This window comes from Chelonia mydas, chromosome 21, assembly GCF_015237465.2.
Source record: "Chelonia mydas isolate rCheMyd1 chromosome 21, rCheMyd1.pri.v2, whole genome shotgun sequence".
Lineage (NCBI taxonomy): Eukaryota > Metazoa > Chordata > Testudines > Cheloniidae > Chelonia > Chelonia mydas.
This window is the reverse complement of record NC_051261.2, coordinates 5,008,882-5,023,746: the sequence shown is the minus strand read 5'-3', so window position 1 is coordinate 5,023,746 and position 14,865 is coordinate 5,008,882. Positions and strand designations below refer to the sequence as shown.

The 14,865-nt window shown below is 39.8% G+C and overlaps 1 protein-coding gene across 10 annotated transcripts in view; it reads left to right on the top strand.

The window, feature by feature from the left end:
- LOC102932699 (C4b-binding protein alpha chain) overlaps window positions 1-13,211 on the top strand; it is a 40,202-nt gene extending 26,991 nt beyond the window's left edge. For 4 of the 10 annotated variants that reach the window (XM_043533503.1, XM_037884784.2, XM_043533507.1 and 1 more), the window contains 5 exons: window positions 751-942; window positions 4,010-4,189; window positions 4,607-4,633; window positions 6,196-6,262; window positions 10,562-13,211. In XM_043533503.1, coding sequence (XP_043389438.1) covers window positions 751-942; window positions 4,010-4,189; window positions 4,607-4,633; window positions 6,196-6,262; window positions 10,562-10,613 — 518 coding nt within the window. In that variant the 3' untranslated portion in view covers window positions 10,614-13,211. Of the gene's footprint in view, window positions 1-750; window positions 943-2,628; window positions 2,925-4,009; window positions 4,190-4,606; window positions 4,634-6,195; window positions 6,263-8,495; window positions 8,602-10,561 lie in introns of those variants that run through there. The other 6 variants (XM_043533509.1, XM_043533505.1, XM_043533508.1 and 3 more) reach the window with 3 other exon arrangements.
- The last annotated feature ends 1,654 nt before the right edge of the window (window positions 13,212-14,865 follow it).

Below are 14,865 nucleotides of genomic sequence, written 5' to 3'. Positions count from 1 at the left end.
TGGACACAAATCAGATGTCAAGAATTGTAACATTCATAAACCAGTCGGAGAACACTTCAGTCTCTCTGGTCACACAATCACAGACATGAAGGTCGCTATCTTACAACAAAAAAACTTCAAATCCAGACTCCAGCGAGAAACTGCTGAATTGGAATTCATTTGCAAATTGGATACTATTAATTTAGGCTTAAATAGAGACTGGGAGTGGCTAAGTCATTATGCAAGGTAGCCTATTTCCCCTTGTTTTTCCTCCCCCCCCCCCAACGTTCTGGTTAAACTTGGATTAATGCTGGAAATGGCCCACCTTGATTATCATGCACATTGTAGGGAGAGTGGTCACTTTGGATAAGCTATTACCAGCAGGAGAGTGAGTTTATATGTGTGGGTTTTGGAGGGGGGCGAGAGAGCCTGGATTTGTGCAGGGAAATGGCCCACCTTGATTATCATACACATTGTGAAGAGAGTGGTCACTTTGGATGGGCTATTACCAGCAGGAGAGTGAGTTTGTGGGGGGGGGGGGGGGGGGCGGAGGGTGAGAAAACCTGGATTTGTGCTGGAAATGGCCCAACTTGATGGTCACTTTAGATAAGCTATTACCAGCAGGAGAGTGGGGTGGGAGGAGGTATTGTTTCATGGTCTCTGTGTATATAATGTCTTCTGCAGTTTCCACAGTATGCATGCTCAGATAAATTGGTTAGTCTCTGAGGTGCCACAAGTACTCCTTTTCTTTTTATTTATTTTTTACTACAGTACCTCAAAGTGTCTGCAGTGCTCCACAGTTCCCAAATGGAAAAATGCTTCCATCAGAACCTCAATATGTCACTGGAAATGGTATTAACTTGATCTGCGAGGCGAATGGTGTCTTGCCCGATGGTGCAAAATCTATGACTAGTCACTGCAAAGGAAACAATGTGTGGGATCCTCCTGTACAAATTTGTCAGTGTAAGTCTAGATAAGAATGTCATGGTCCTTTCCGCTGTTGCTTCACAGGCATGTGCATTAACACAGATGTTTCCTAGTGCCTAGAATCTGCAGAAGCAACATTACTATTAAACTCAAGTTTAAGATAAATAGCTTTTAATTGTCAGCCATTAGGGTTTCTGCATTGAGGGGGGAGTTTAAGGTTTTGATTATCCTTAAATGTACGCAGTAGCTATTATTTTCTAAGTTACTTTGCCCAAGAATGGGATGTTGAAGAGTTTTTCAGGGTCCAGTTATGGCTTCTTGAGGATTGGGAAGCTACTGTTTTGCAAGGGGCTTGGTGATTATGGAAATAGTACTTCTCAGAGAGAAGTAGTGGCTGTAGTTCCCTACTGGCTTTTACTAGGCAGGAAGGCCATGGACCCATTTCACAGCTTGTGGTTTAAATATTTTTTTAGGGTTTCCTGAGCTATGGCATACATGGTGGAGTCGTGCTGTTGAGTTGTGGAGTGGATAATATGATCTGGTCAGGGATGGATTTGTCTTTCCCAGTTAAGCTTGACTGATTATCAGTGAAGTAAGCTGAGAGTTCTTGGTAATGGTCAATGCTTGGGTCTGATGTCTGGGCTGAGTAACCCGAGGGCTATGTGAAATAGCTTTGCTCGCTGATATTGACTCTCTGATGGCAGAATAGAATGCTCTTTTTGCTGCCTTCACTGCAGTGACATAGTCGTGTAAGAGCCAATGCTGCTGGCAGGTGCATTCAAAATATTGTATTCATTAGTGTGCTTTATCTGCCATAGTTCATCTGTGAACAGTGGCGATAGTGGTGGAGAATTGAGCAGCTTGGGGCCAAGGCATCAGTGACAGTGGACGTTAGATGTACTAACTCATTGGCAGCTTGGCCTTGCATGTGTGTGACTGTGAAAGTTTAAAACCTAGAGGAGTTCAGGAGTCTTTAGGGGCATACTAGCTGTGGTTGTTCACTACTTTGGTGGAAGGAGGAAGCCTCTGATCTTTGCCTGGATGAGGAGGAGGTGGTGGTTAGACCAGGAGAGTAGTACACTGGTGGTGTCTCAATAGCCACTGCTAGGCTCAAGATAGGCTCTAACGTATGTCTGGCTGCATGTGTGGGCCCAGAGACTGCCTTGGAGAATCCCACAGAAGCCAAGAGGACAGACCTTTGTGTAGCATCTGCATTGTCTATGGGGAGGACGAGATCTTTAGGACAAGAAATCTTCACCCCTTTTCCACCACATCAGGTACAAGTTAGTCTTAACTTCTAAGGCTGTACACAGTTGTCCCTTGCTTACCTGTCCTTTTTTCATTTGTTAGCCTTGATGTTCCGTGTGACTGCCTCTCTAGCAACTATCTCTATATCCTACCTATAGACCACCCTTCTTGTCTTGCCAGACCAGCTCCTTCTCCTTAGGAGGCCCTTCTAATATGCTTAGCAGAAAATCAGGCAAGTAATCTGCTTGCATGTTCTGTTATGTCTCTTAGAACATTAGCTCTTTGGGAGAGATTGGTAGTTATTCCCTACACTGCCCTTGCCAAAGGACAGTACATCAAGCTGTCCTGTGAATGATAGTTGCCCAGCTTCTGGGATGTATGTCCTTGGCCAGACATGATAAATATTGTTGAGTCATTAAATTATTTAAAATAAATCTGAGTCCAGGGCATGTCACCCCTTTATTTTTACTACAGTACCTCCAAGTGTCTGTGGCGCTCCACAGTTCCCAAATGGAAAAATGCTTCCATCGAAACCTCAGTATGTCACTGGAGATGCTATTATTATCTTGACCTGCGAGGTGAATTATGTCTTGCCTGATGGTGCAAAATCAATGACTGTTCACTGCAAAGGAAACTGTGTGGGATCCCCCTGTACAAACTTGCCTAAATAAGTCTAGATAAGACTGTCATGTTCCTGCTTCAGAGGCACATGCATTAGCACAGATGTTGCTTTTGCAGAGTCTAGGCACAAGGAAACTTTCTCTTACAAGGTAAATAAAGATTCTGTACTGAGGGTGGAGTTAACATTTTACCTTTTTAAATGGACTGAGTGACTATCTTAGAGGTTCTAAAACCATGTGCTTTCTTGTCCTCTTAAATCTGAGGCAAAGGGCTTTTGTTCACAGGAGCACTGCAGATCTGTCTGTTGCTTTATCATCTGAAGCACCTTGATGTATACAGGTGTGGAATGGGAGGTTACAGATTTTTTTAAATTGTTTTTTAAATATGAAAACTATTTTAAAGGGTGGGGCATAGCACAGGTACAACTGAAGTTTTGTTTGGCTTTATTGGTAACTGTTGCTCTAATGTGATTTTATATAAGATGAGGACTAATGTACCAACAATTAATAGATGCCCTCTGAGTAAAATGCAATATTTAGTATGTGGAGTTTAATTTTCATTTAAGTGGAACTTTCACACCAGCTCTGTCTCTGCTGTCTTTCTCTGATCTTTCGTAAAGCACCAATGCCAAGAGCACCAAAGAATGCACTCCCCACAAGGGGAGTGCATGCTGCATTCTTCATATTGGAGGGGAATGAACTCTTAATAGAGCTCCTTAAGTGACATGACAAACAGCTTTATTAATACAGTTTTTGAGCCTTTTTCTGTCCTAATACTTTCTCTGTTGATGAAGATTAGCTCCACACTGTGTGAGGGGCTTTCAGACTGTTGGTTGGATGGCTATTTTAACTCTTCCAGTGCCTCTCATTAGCTCATTTGGTAGGATAAGCATTGTATAAATGCCTATACATAAATAATAGTAAATCACTGGAAATAAACAGGTCCATGAGACTGTAAGATTCCTGTCTACATAATGTGGCTGTTTTCCACTCCTTCAGTAAATCGGTGCAAAGTAGACAAACATGAAAAATGTTGAGTAAGGTACGGAACAGGTGCTCTGAAATATTTGGTTCTAACCAAACATCTTAAAAGTAGCAGAAAGATTCAATGGGGTATGTATTTTAAAATGCATGTGAAAGGAAATATTTTTAAAATGGGAAGCCTAATCTCATTTGCACTTGGGTTTTGTATTACTTTGTTTTAACAAGTGTGTGTTTCACTTTTTCATCTTCAGGGGTTTGTCCAGACCTGGTCATCTCTCATGGAAGAGTAAAGTCTGGAGCAAAACCTCATTATGTTGTTGGAGATCATGTTACAATTGAATGTTATGCAGCCTACACAATGCCTGGTGAACCTAAGATTCATTGCACTGATAAATTTAAATGGGAGCCTGTAATTCCAGAATGTAGACTAAGTAAGTATAAATGTGATAAATTCTAAAAAAACATTTTGCAAAAAAAAATGCATATTCCAAATATGTCTGACACCCGAATGCTATCTGGGATTCAGGAAGTTGTCACTTGGGGACACTTTCTCATTAAAGAGGTATTGTTAATGCACATTGTTTAAAGAGTTTGGGGTGAGACATGGCTAATCCCTTTCTATTTGAGAGTTTTATTATATAAATTAGCCTTCTATTAGATTTTATTTATCTAGACACAGTACTTGGAAGACTATTCAGTATGTTTTTTATTTTTAATTGGTTCTTGTCCTAATTTAACACTTATGCTGGATTTTCTTGGAGACAGTCCAGTAGAGAATAATACATGTACACCTCCTTGTATAATTACCATTCATGCTCTTAAATTGAATTCACCCTTTTTTGTTCTAGGTGTGTACATCATAATTCTTCTTTGTGGTAAGTACTTTATTAACACCAAATGAGATACATGAAATATAAAATAAGCGTCACTGTATAAAATCAGTGTTTTACTTCTATTTCAATTCGTTGTACATGACTGCAGGAACGTACAGTGATTTGGGAGTTTCTCTTACTGAATTACTTGCATACTCCTTTGCAGTGCTGTAAAGTTCCTGAAAAAACTGATCAGGTGTATTAGCATCAACTGCTATAAATCATAGTTTTAATGTAAAGTGGGGTTTTTCTTGTTTGTCATCTATGTAATAAAAATCAGAGCAAATTTTTTTTTGTTAAATTCTGCAAAGAATTTGAAGCACATTTTTGGCTTTGTATTGGAACCTGTTGGGTTTTGTTGGAACTATAATTAGGCAATAATAGGTCCATCATGAACAAGCTGGGCCTCCCCCATCTTACAAAAGGTTTTTCTCCTCTCCCTCCCTCTTTAGTACTTGGTTTTCAACTTTTAAATTTTGTGGACTGCTTAAAACAAAAAGATCCTCTCTTGGACTCTCTGGCATTCTTACTTCAGTGCCACAACTCTCTGGCCACCCTAGAGCATGGTTATTTTAACAAGCAGCATTAGGCATAGTCACAAGGTTTACTTACCCCTTGTGGTTGCAGCTGGGGATTAACTCTGCTGAGGCTGACATTCCCTTCCATCACTTGATTAAGCACCATCCCTCTTGGTCTCTAGGACTCAGTGCTTCCTCTCCATTGTTTGGCTCTCCAGCCAGATCACTATACAGCTTTCCCCTTTCACGTTAACAAAGTCACCAGACCAGGTGTCATTCCAGGCAGTCTTTTGATTCAAGATTGTGCCACTCCCAGTAGCTGGTAAGGAAACCCAGGCCCTCCCACTACTACAGCTTCTAGCTCAGGGACCCTACAATCAGGAGCCAAGGTCTGCACCATCTCAACTCTTACTGCCATTTCCATGGGCTGCTTCCTACACTGCCCTCTGCTGGCTTTCTTCTCCACCACGCTTCTGAGTAAACCCTTCCCTCAGAGCCTAGGTCTTGGGCTTCTACTTCCGTGAGTTTCCACCTTCTGTCTTCACTAACTACAAACTTCTACATTACAGCCCTTTTGCTTGCCCTTCCTGGCTTTATACAAGCCCCACCTACTCCCACCAGATGGGCACTATCTTCAATTAGTGCTTGTCAACCAAGTCCCATGCAGCCTAACAGGTTAATTAGTCCCTTCTGAGCCACCTTAACCCCTTCAAGGGTGGTTGTGATAAGGTGTTCACAGCAATTCTTAAAAAAAGAGAGAATGCCAGTGAAGCTCCCTGTAATGCAATGGGTGCAGCTTTACCATTTTGGGTCTGCTTTTTCCTCTCCCCTGAGATAAGTTCACTAGCTGTGTGTTCCTTTGAGCACTGAATATTTAATACTTTGATTAAAGATTCAGAGGTGGGGGGAGATTGTATTGTGGTTGAACACGTGCATTGCTAAAAAGCATCATGAACTTCATTTCTAAACCTGTGACGTTCGTTAATCATGGGTGTGTTCTTGAGCTAACAGTGACTTGTCACCCAGTTTTTTTTTTTTCCTTTCAAGTAATTGTAATCGCTGCAGTGATGCTGATAGTAACTTTGGTCTATAAGAAAATTTTTTCACAGAAAAGGTAAGTCTACACCTGTTCCTTGTGCTTGTTTGTCAGCTTCCTGATACCTTTCCTTTTTGCATAAGCCAGTACGGTAGCTACTTGAGCTTTCATTAGCCTTTGTATTCACTAACCTATGAAAAATTCTAGCTTTTAATCTACTTTTACAAATTCAGTGTTGAACCTGTTCTCACTTGGCTCTGATAATTACCCATATAAAGCTGTGAATTAACCTTAAAGACTGCACATGGCCTTTTCCCATATAGTAAGGCATTTAAGCTCATAATGCCACTACATAAATCCATGGTACACCCACACATGGAAGGATGCATGCAGTTCTGGTCATCCATCTTAAAAAGATACTTAAAATTGTAAAACTATAGCAAAGGGCAACAAAGGATGATGAGGGGGATGGAGCAGCTTCTGTATGAGGAGAGATTAAGACTGGGACTAGTCAGCTTGGAAAAGACCCAGCTGGGGGTGGGGGAATATGATCTACAAAATTATGACTGGTGAGGAGAAAGTGTTCACCCCTGCACATAACATGAGAACTAGGAGTCACCTGATTAAATTAATAGGCAGCCGGTTGAAAACTAGTAAGGGAGTACAACAGACGACCTGTGGAACTCGTTGTCAGGGGACATCATGAAGGCCAAAAGTATAACTGGGTTCAAGAAAGAATTAAGTTAATGGAGATGTCCATCAATGGCTATTAGCCACAATGGTGAGGGACACAACCCCACGCTCTGGGCATCCCTAAACTTTCAACTGTCAGAAGCTGGGACTGAACAACAGGGGGTGGATCACTATTAAATTGCCCTGTTCTGTTCATTCCCCATGAAGCATTTGGCACTGGCCACTAGATGGATCGCTAGCATTTGGCACTGGGCTAGATGGACCGCTAGTTTGACTAAATATGGCCATTCTGAGGTAGGCTTAGTTCTGACACAGGACCCTAGGAATACAATAATTTTCTTGTGGAAGGAATATGCCTGTGCCCTGCTCAGAAGCACACCAGTTTTTCCCCCAGTAATTTAGATGGTAGCACACGCTTGTGCCATCCTCATCAGGTTTTGTTACTCTGCTGCCTCCAGGGCAGCTGACATCAGTAGGGAAGAATCTGTAAGACCCATTGCTTGTCCATTCAAAATACTTTATTTTTCATGTCTGTCTGTTCCTCAAAAATATCTATTTTATCTCATCAAGAATCCATTTGAATAAATGTTTAACAGGTAAATTAAATCCCCCTGCACACCCACAACACAAGGGAAAGCTAAAACAGCATGCACACGTGTGTAACGTTCAATTTTTATTTTATACAATACTTTCATACTATTCATAATACAAAACAGTAGGTAGTATAGAAAAAAGATGTATAGTGTTTACATTTTGAAACTACCCAATAAATACAAATGTTTGACATTTCATTTGTATAGATTCCTAGCAAACCTGTATAGTGGCAGAAGTAGTTTTTGTAAATTTAAAAAAAAAAAGTGAACATTAGAACCTGACCTTGCTCTGAGAACAGTGGGCCCTGCATCCATGTAGTTCTCAGGTAAGGACTGGAGCCTAACTGAATTCATGAGGAGTTTCCTCTTTAATACCTTGCATACACTTTTCATGAGGTCCACTTTCTAGGACAAGTTATTTATTTTTTACGATGGTGATAAGCATTTGTTAGAATCTTATGGGGGGGAGGGGGTTGGGGACAGAACATACTTTCAAAAATATTTAGTGTAGAGAAACTCAAAGGGATGTAAAGAACAAAATACAGGGCTTAAGCCTCATGTCAGCAAAGCACTTAAACACATGCCCAACTTTAAGCAGGTGAATAGTACGGTTGACTTCAGAATTTACCTTTAAGTGCTTTGCTGGATCCAGAGCATTAGCACACCATGTGCTTTTTTCATTAACTATACTCCATGAACCTTTGACACTTTTTAAGTGCAAGAGCCAGGTTAATTTTTAACAAATCAAAATGAGGTTTATGCTCCCACTTGTCTTCTGTGAAGGGCAGGGAGATTTGAAAATGGAGACCATTCAACAGACTGTTTTGGCTCCAATATTAGATATAGACTAGAGCTTATTTTGGAAATCGCTGCAGGCACCAATCTCTGTATTCAATTTCTAAACTTAAGGCTCCTGTAAAAATAATCTCACCAGCTATTTCCCTCTTTCCTCCACTCCCTTGGGCTTAACTCACCATGCATAGAGAATATTAATCAATTAGACTTCCCCCTCCTCTGCTGTTCAGCTCATACCAAACCGATGAAAACGGCCAAGAAGCATGCATGTTAAAGGCTAAAGCACCAGATTAAATTGAAGTATCTGCATTAAAGAATTAATTGAAACATTAAAAGGTATAGTTTGTTTAAACTTCCTTTCCACTTGAAAATGTCCAAATTAGATGCCTTATTCATATTTCCAAGGGAAATGTGGTATGTAACTGCTATGTATTGGGTGAAGACCACAAGTTACTTTCATAGGTCTTCCTGTATGGTATGTATTTTTTGGACTAATTCATTCTCATGTGTTAACCTCCTTTTGATAAAGGAGAAATATTGTCACTTCAAACCTGGTGATGTACAGTGGTCCCTATCAGATGCAGTTTGGTTTAAAGTGGTTTTTTTTAAAGGCATGCATGAAATATTTCAGATTTTCATTTTAAAATACTAGTGGCTTAAGTTTTTCAGTAAAATTTTCATAAAATACTCTTTAGTTATTACAAGGAAGTAATCATAACAATGTAGGGCTGGAAGAGACTGCAAGAGGTCATCTAGTCCAGCCCCCTCACCAAGGCAGGACCAGTACAACTAGACCATCCTTGACAGTTTTGTCCTGTCTGTTCTCAAAAGCCTCTTATGATGGGGATTCCACAACTTCCCTTAGAAGTCTATTCTAGTGCTTAACTATCCTTTATAGTTAGAAAGTCTTTCCTAATAGCCAATCTAAATCTTCCTTAGGTACAGATTAAGCCCATTGCTACTTGTCCACCTTCAGTGGACATGGAGAACAATTAATCACCATCCTCTTCGAAACAAAAAAAGTGTTAAAGTTTTTAGTAAACTACTAAAAATAGAAAGTCTAAAAAGTTTTGACTTGGTAAGGAAACTGTTTCTATGCTTGTTACATTTGAATTAAGATGGTTAAGAGCAGCATTTTTCCTTTTGCATAGGAAAGTTTCAAAGCTGTATTAAGCCAATGTTCAGTTGTAAACTTTAGAAAGAACCATAACATTTTGTTCAGAGTTACAAACATTTCAGTTATGAACAACCTCCATTCCCAAGTTCATAACTGAGGTTCTACTGTACTTTAATTGATAAACCTGGTGGACCTGTATAATTGGCAACAATTGTGGTTATTCTTACACCTCAGTTGAGTCAAAATGTTTATTTCAAAATAATCAGTTATATTTCAAACCTATCAGAACAAGGGACCAACGTGCTGCTGTTCACTGTGCTCAGTGGTGACAAAGTTCTGGCAGTGTTTTTTAACACTAATATATATTAGTGCAGTGCAAGACAAAACAATACAATTTTGGGTTTACACTCTGGAAGGGGTGTGCACTTGAGTGCTGGACAATCCCAATGCTGGACAGTTTTACATGCAGAGATAACAAGTCCTTTGAAACCAGAGTTTCCCTTTATCCCAGTCTCAAATCCTTCAGTATGGCTTCCAAGAAGGTGGTGGTAATGGACTGGAGATCTAACATCTCAATCCTGGCTGCTTCCAAAAAGTTTATTAGGAGGATATTCAGTTAAAAAAAAAATTAAGGTTAAACTCTCTTCTGTATTGTAACTGATAAATTTTAGGTATCTAGTTTCAAGTTGGATAGTCTGGACTACAAATTACATCCCTTACAGCCATGCAGCTTTTGGTTCTTAATTTATGCCACTGGTTCACATGTCTCCAACAGTCCTAAATATGCTTAAGGAAGTGACTTCTCAGGAGCATGGGATTCCTAACTAATTGTAAAATAAACAGCGTTAGTGTTCTGTAGTTACCAACATTGTGACAATCTCTTCAACCAAAATAATCCATATATAACAAGCATTTCAGGAGAGCAGAAATGCAGGATGTTAACAGCTTGATAACTGCTTTAGTTTAAAAAAAAAACAAAACACCCCAACGTCATAGGAGCCTATTTGCATTTTAACTTTTTATAAGTGTACCAGCAGCCAGTATGTCTCTGAAGTAATAGAAAAGATGACTTGGAAAATATCGCCAGTTTTGTTGTTAACAGGAAGAAATATGCTAAATTACCAATTAAAACAAATGAGATTACATGAAAAATAAAAATTCTAATTCTTGTTTTTGCAGGAAACATGTCTCCACTTCACCTACTGCTGAATACACCTTGTGTAAAACTTGATTGATTGGAGGGGAAGGAGCAGTGCTGAAAGAATTCTTTCACAGATGGAAAAAGGACTGCATTTGCACTATATTTCTGTAGTGGAATATTTAGCACCTACTTTCACCAGAATTGAAGATGCTTTCATCTTAGATTTTTCTTCTCCTTTTGTGATTGACTGCTGTAGACATCTACTGCATCTTTACTAAGGCACAAAGCCAGAATGTATACCAGTACCATCCCTTTTAGCTCACTTGTCTGTGTGAAATTAACTTATACAAAGCTTTGTGCCCATAGCCTTGTCACAGCAGCCTGGAATACTAAAACTCTGCATTCAGGGCATTATGCCAGCTGCCTTCTTTCTCTGCCTTGCAGCATCCTCCTGCTTCCAGAAGAGACTAGGCAATGGGAGAGTGCGTGGTAGGTTCTTGATATGATTTATGTTGCATTAGTGGCCATATTGTTTAAATTTACCTACCTCTATTTGAGGAAGGTGACTACCTACTGAAAGATATGGTACCTAGTTTAATTTTCATAACGTAAGTTTTGCACATCATTCCCTTTATTTTTGCAAGTACTAAATATGAAACTAAACTACTTCTCTTGCTGTCCACTGCTTTTGGATATACTGTGCATCTAAACCAGGTTTTTGTAACCTTCCTCTTAAGGCAATTAATTGGTCTTGGTGGGCAACATGGGGAGTCTGGGTAGTAATTCTGTCCCAGTTAAGATTGCAAAGGACCACCTTGAATGGGGAATTAAGAGAGTGACCACATCAGAAACATTTTTTGCGCCTCAGACTTGCTAGATAATGAAGGCTTCCCACTGGAGGTAATGGAAGATACAAACAACTGGACAAAGTGCTGGCACATACACTCTTTTAATTGCAATATAAATACAATCTTGAGGTGGAAGTTGGATGAGGACAGACTTTTTTTCCCCCCTTGCTGAAGGACCAGCAAACACTTGTCAGCTGAAACAGCTCAAAAAAATTATTACATTAGGGATCTTGGACAGGGGATTTCCTACTGGAGTTGGGGGTCTTGGTGCATATCTGAAATCATATACTTTCCCATATGGTGTGCTCTGAATTGAAGCTTGGATTGAACTCAGCAGCTATAACTCTAAATGTGTATCATTATGAAAACTGTCATGATCTGTTTATCTCATAGCCATGTGTGGCAAAGCTAATAAACCAACCCTTTTTCTTTTACCACAGACCATGTAGGCAGTTCTGTTTACAGGTTCACTTTCCCACAGAAGGAAGTGGATGCAATTTAAGTCCGTTTTTTTTATTTCAGATATTCATTGTTCTGTGTGATATGGATGTATATATTTGTATTAGTACTTTTAACATTTCTGATCAGAAACATTTGTTTGAATAATTATGATCCCCTAGCACAATATCAAACAGTAATATTCTGTGGGGCATGCTTAACAAGGAAGGGCTAGATTCACAACAACTTTTTGGTGCCTAGAAAATCACTGGAATTCACGAAGTCTAGGCTGGCTGTGCAATGAATTGGGAGAGTCAGAAGCCAGAGCATGGGATTCACAAAAACCAGCATGTTTTTAAGATGCTCCTTGCATAAGGTAGCCAATAGGTGGTACAAAGCCAAGGCATATGTGCTAAGCTCTACCCCTCTCTGAGATTGGTACCTCCCTGCTGTGAATCCTGGGGGGTAAAGTACCTACACTGTTTTTGCAAGAAGCCTGGGGTGTTGCTCAAGCTTGCATACGCTCAGTCAACATTTATCCATCATACAACAGCTTCTACATTGGTCCAGCAAAAGGGAGCATGCACTTAAGAGAGAGGCATCTGCTCCAGTGACTCTTAAAATTATTCACAGTGGAACAGGTTTCAACAAGAGATACTGAAAGACTCCTACCACATGGCTAGGGCACTCACTGAGCAGTGGCAGATCCCTGTTCAAATCCCTTCTCTTCCTCAGGTGGAGGGGGGACTTGAACCATGGGTCTCCCAAGTGAGTACCCTATTCACTGGGCTAAAAGTTGGAAGGAAAATCTGTCCCCTCTTCCCTGTCCTCTAGTCATTTTGTGCAAGCTCATCTATAGGGCCTTGATCCAGCAGGCAAGGTTTGAGCATGCTTACCTGATAGGGCCCCACAGATGAGTTAGAGAACCATCTCCCTTTTCCTGGTTGAGACACCGTTCTGGGGTTTAGGCTTTAGTTGCCTAAAGTGGCAGTTAGATGCATACATCCTTTTGTGAATGTTGCCCAAAATGTCTACTAATCATTTTGCTTATCAAAAAAGCTTTAACAGCTAGGACCCTGGTCCTGCAAAGATTTACATAGTGGGACTATTCACAATGTGTATAAGAAAACATTGTTAGACTGGGGGTAAAATTGTTAATTCCAGGAATTGCTTTTTAACTACAGGGTATATTAGAAATGCCTATTATATCAATCATTGGATTGTTATATAGTGCCTTTCAGCATTAAGGGGGCGGGGGGGAGCTATTTAAAATGCAAGGCAATTGTAAAATGCTACAGTGTGATTTTAACTATATTCCTTATTTAATACTATTAATGTTCAGTTTATGAACACAAGAAGGATTTGTCTTGTATTCTTAATAAAGTGATGATTTTTAAGTGAAGTGTTTGTCACTCATTCTCCTTTGATTTTTAATAAGCAGCATGCTATGTGACTACTAGTCTGACTTATTTCAGATTTTGCCATTTCAATTTTACTTTTAAAATAATGAAAAGTGTTTGATCCAGTTCATCAATCATCGTGCTGGGGAAAAAAAATACTATTTTGGGTTGTCATAAATCAAAAAATGAGTTACTTGCATAGCTCTACTCCATACATATTTTATACTATGCTCACTTTAGACTTACAGGGATGCAAAGTATCACCATCCAGTAGGTAAATTAAAACTGCATGAAGTAATATTCAATTTTAACTTTTAACTTCAAACTTAACTTTAACATTTGAAATATTCAATCTAAACACAAGTTATTGCAAGTATTAATCTATCAGGGGAGCTATATTCAAATATAAATTTAACTGTCAGTTACTAAAGATGATGGAAACTGGACTGGAGGAGTGAAAGTAAACCATGCTTGCACCTGTCAGTCTTTACGTGAGCCAGAGGCCAATACTATCTTGATTTAAAAGAAAAATTAAATCAAAGTAGGTCACCCACAGTTGAAAGACAAATAGCTGTTTTACTGGCTTGCTGAATGTAAGTCACCAAGAAAGTGGGGGAGGGTGGTTTTTTATATATATGTGTGTATACACACACACACACCCACTCACCCCCCCTGCGCCTCCTTGTCCACTGAATAGGAAGAATCTGCACTACCCTATGTGTGACCCAAACACAGGACCCTTCATTGAAACTATTCCTACCAGTTCAACAGAATACAAGCACAAGTATTACATTAATACACACACTTACGGAGCAAGATGACACTTTTGCTGAAAGCATTCTGGGACCTCCGTGATGTGAATATAGGTGCTTGTGGAGAGGGGAAAAAGTGAGTTTCCATTAGTGTTGCTTTTCCCCCTACATCATAACCGATTTCAAATGGTGCTAGACAAAAACAAACTCTGAACACCAAGAGAGATCGGTCAGCCTGTGTAAGAGATGTTTTCCCAGCTGAAAGGAGGGGAGTCCTCTAGGTCACAGCCAACGGGTCTGTTTGAAAAAAAACTGCTGTACCAATGGTCTGACTGGATGCTTCTGGACATGCCACAAAAGCCTCTGAAACGTAGTCAGTTTGAAGAAACTTGCCTACCGTAGAACGCAGTATCTTCAGTGGTCTGCATTAAATATGGGAGGGTTATGGCTTTACTTGTAACAGGAGCTACTAGAAATAAGTAATCCTTGATTTTTTGTTTTTTAAACGGTAACATCTTTCTCAAGAAAATAGCCTGATATTCAGTACACAAGCTTCCACCACCTACTGGTAAGAGAAGGGGTCAGAATTTCAGAGGTGCTGAGTACCTACAGTCCCAGATAAGCACCTGCAGCTCCCATTGACTTTATCACTACTGAAAAGCAGGCGCTAAAATGCCATGATTTATTATGGCACTAATGGATATATGAAATTACCCATCATACCAGTCACTTAAGCTTCCCATATTGCTTATCTAGATACAGTACTAATCACTCTTCAGTCTTCACACAACCTGATAAGTGTTTTCACTGTGGACACTTTGAAGGATGAGGATCCACTAAGGTAACTAATGCACTTAACTCCTATTGAAATCAGTAAGTACCTTTGTGGATCCCACCCATTATG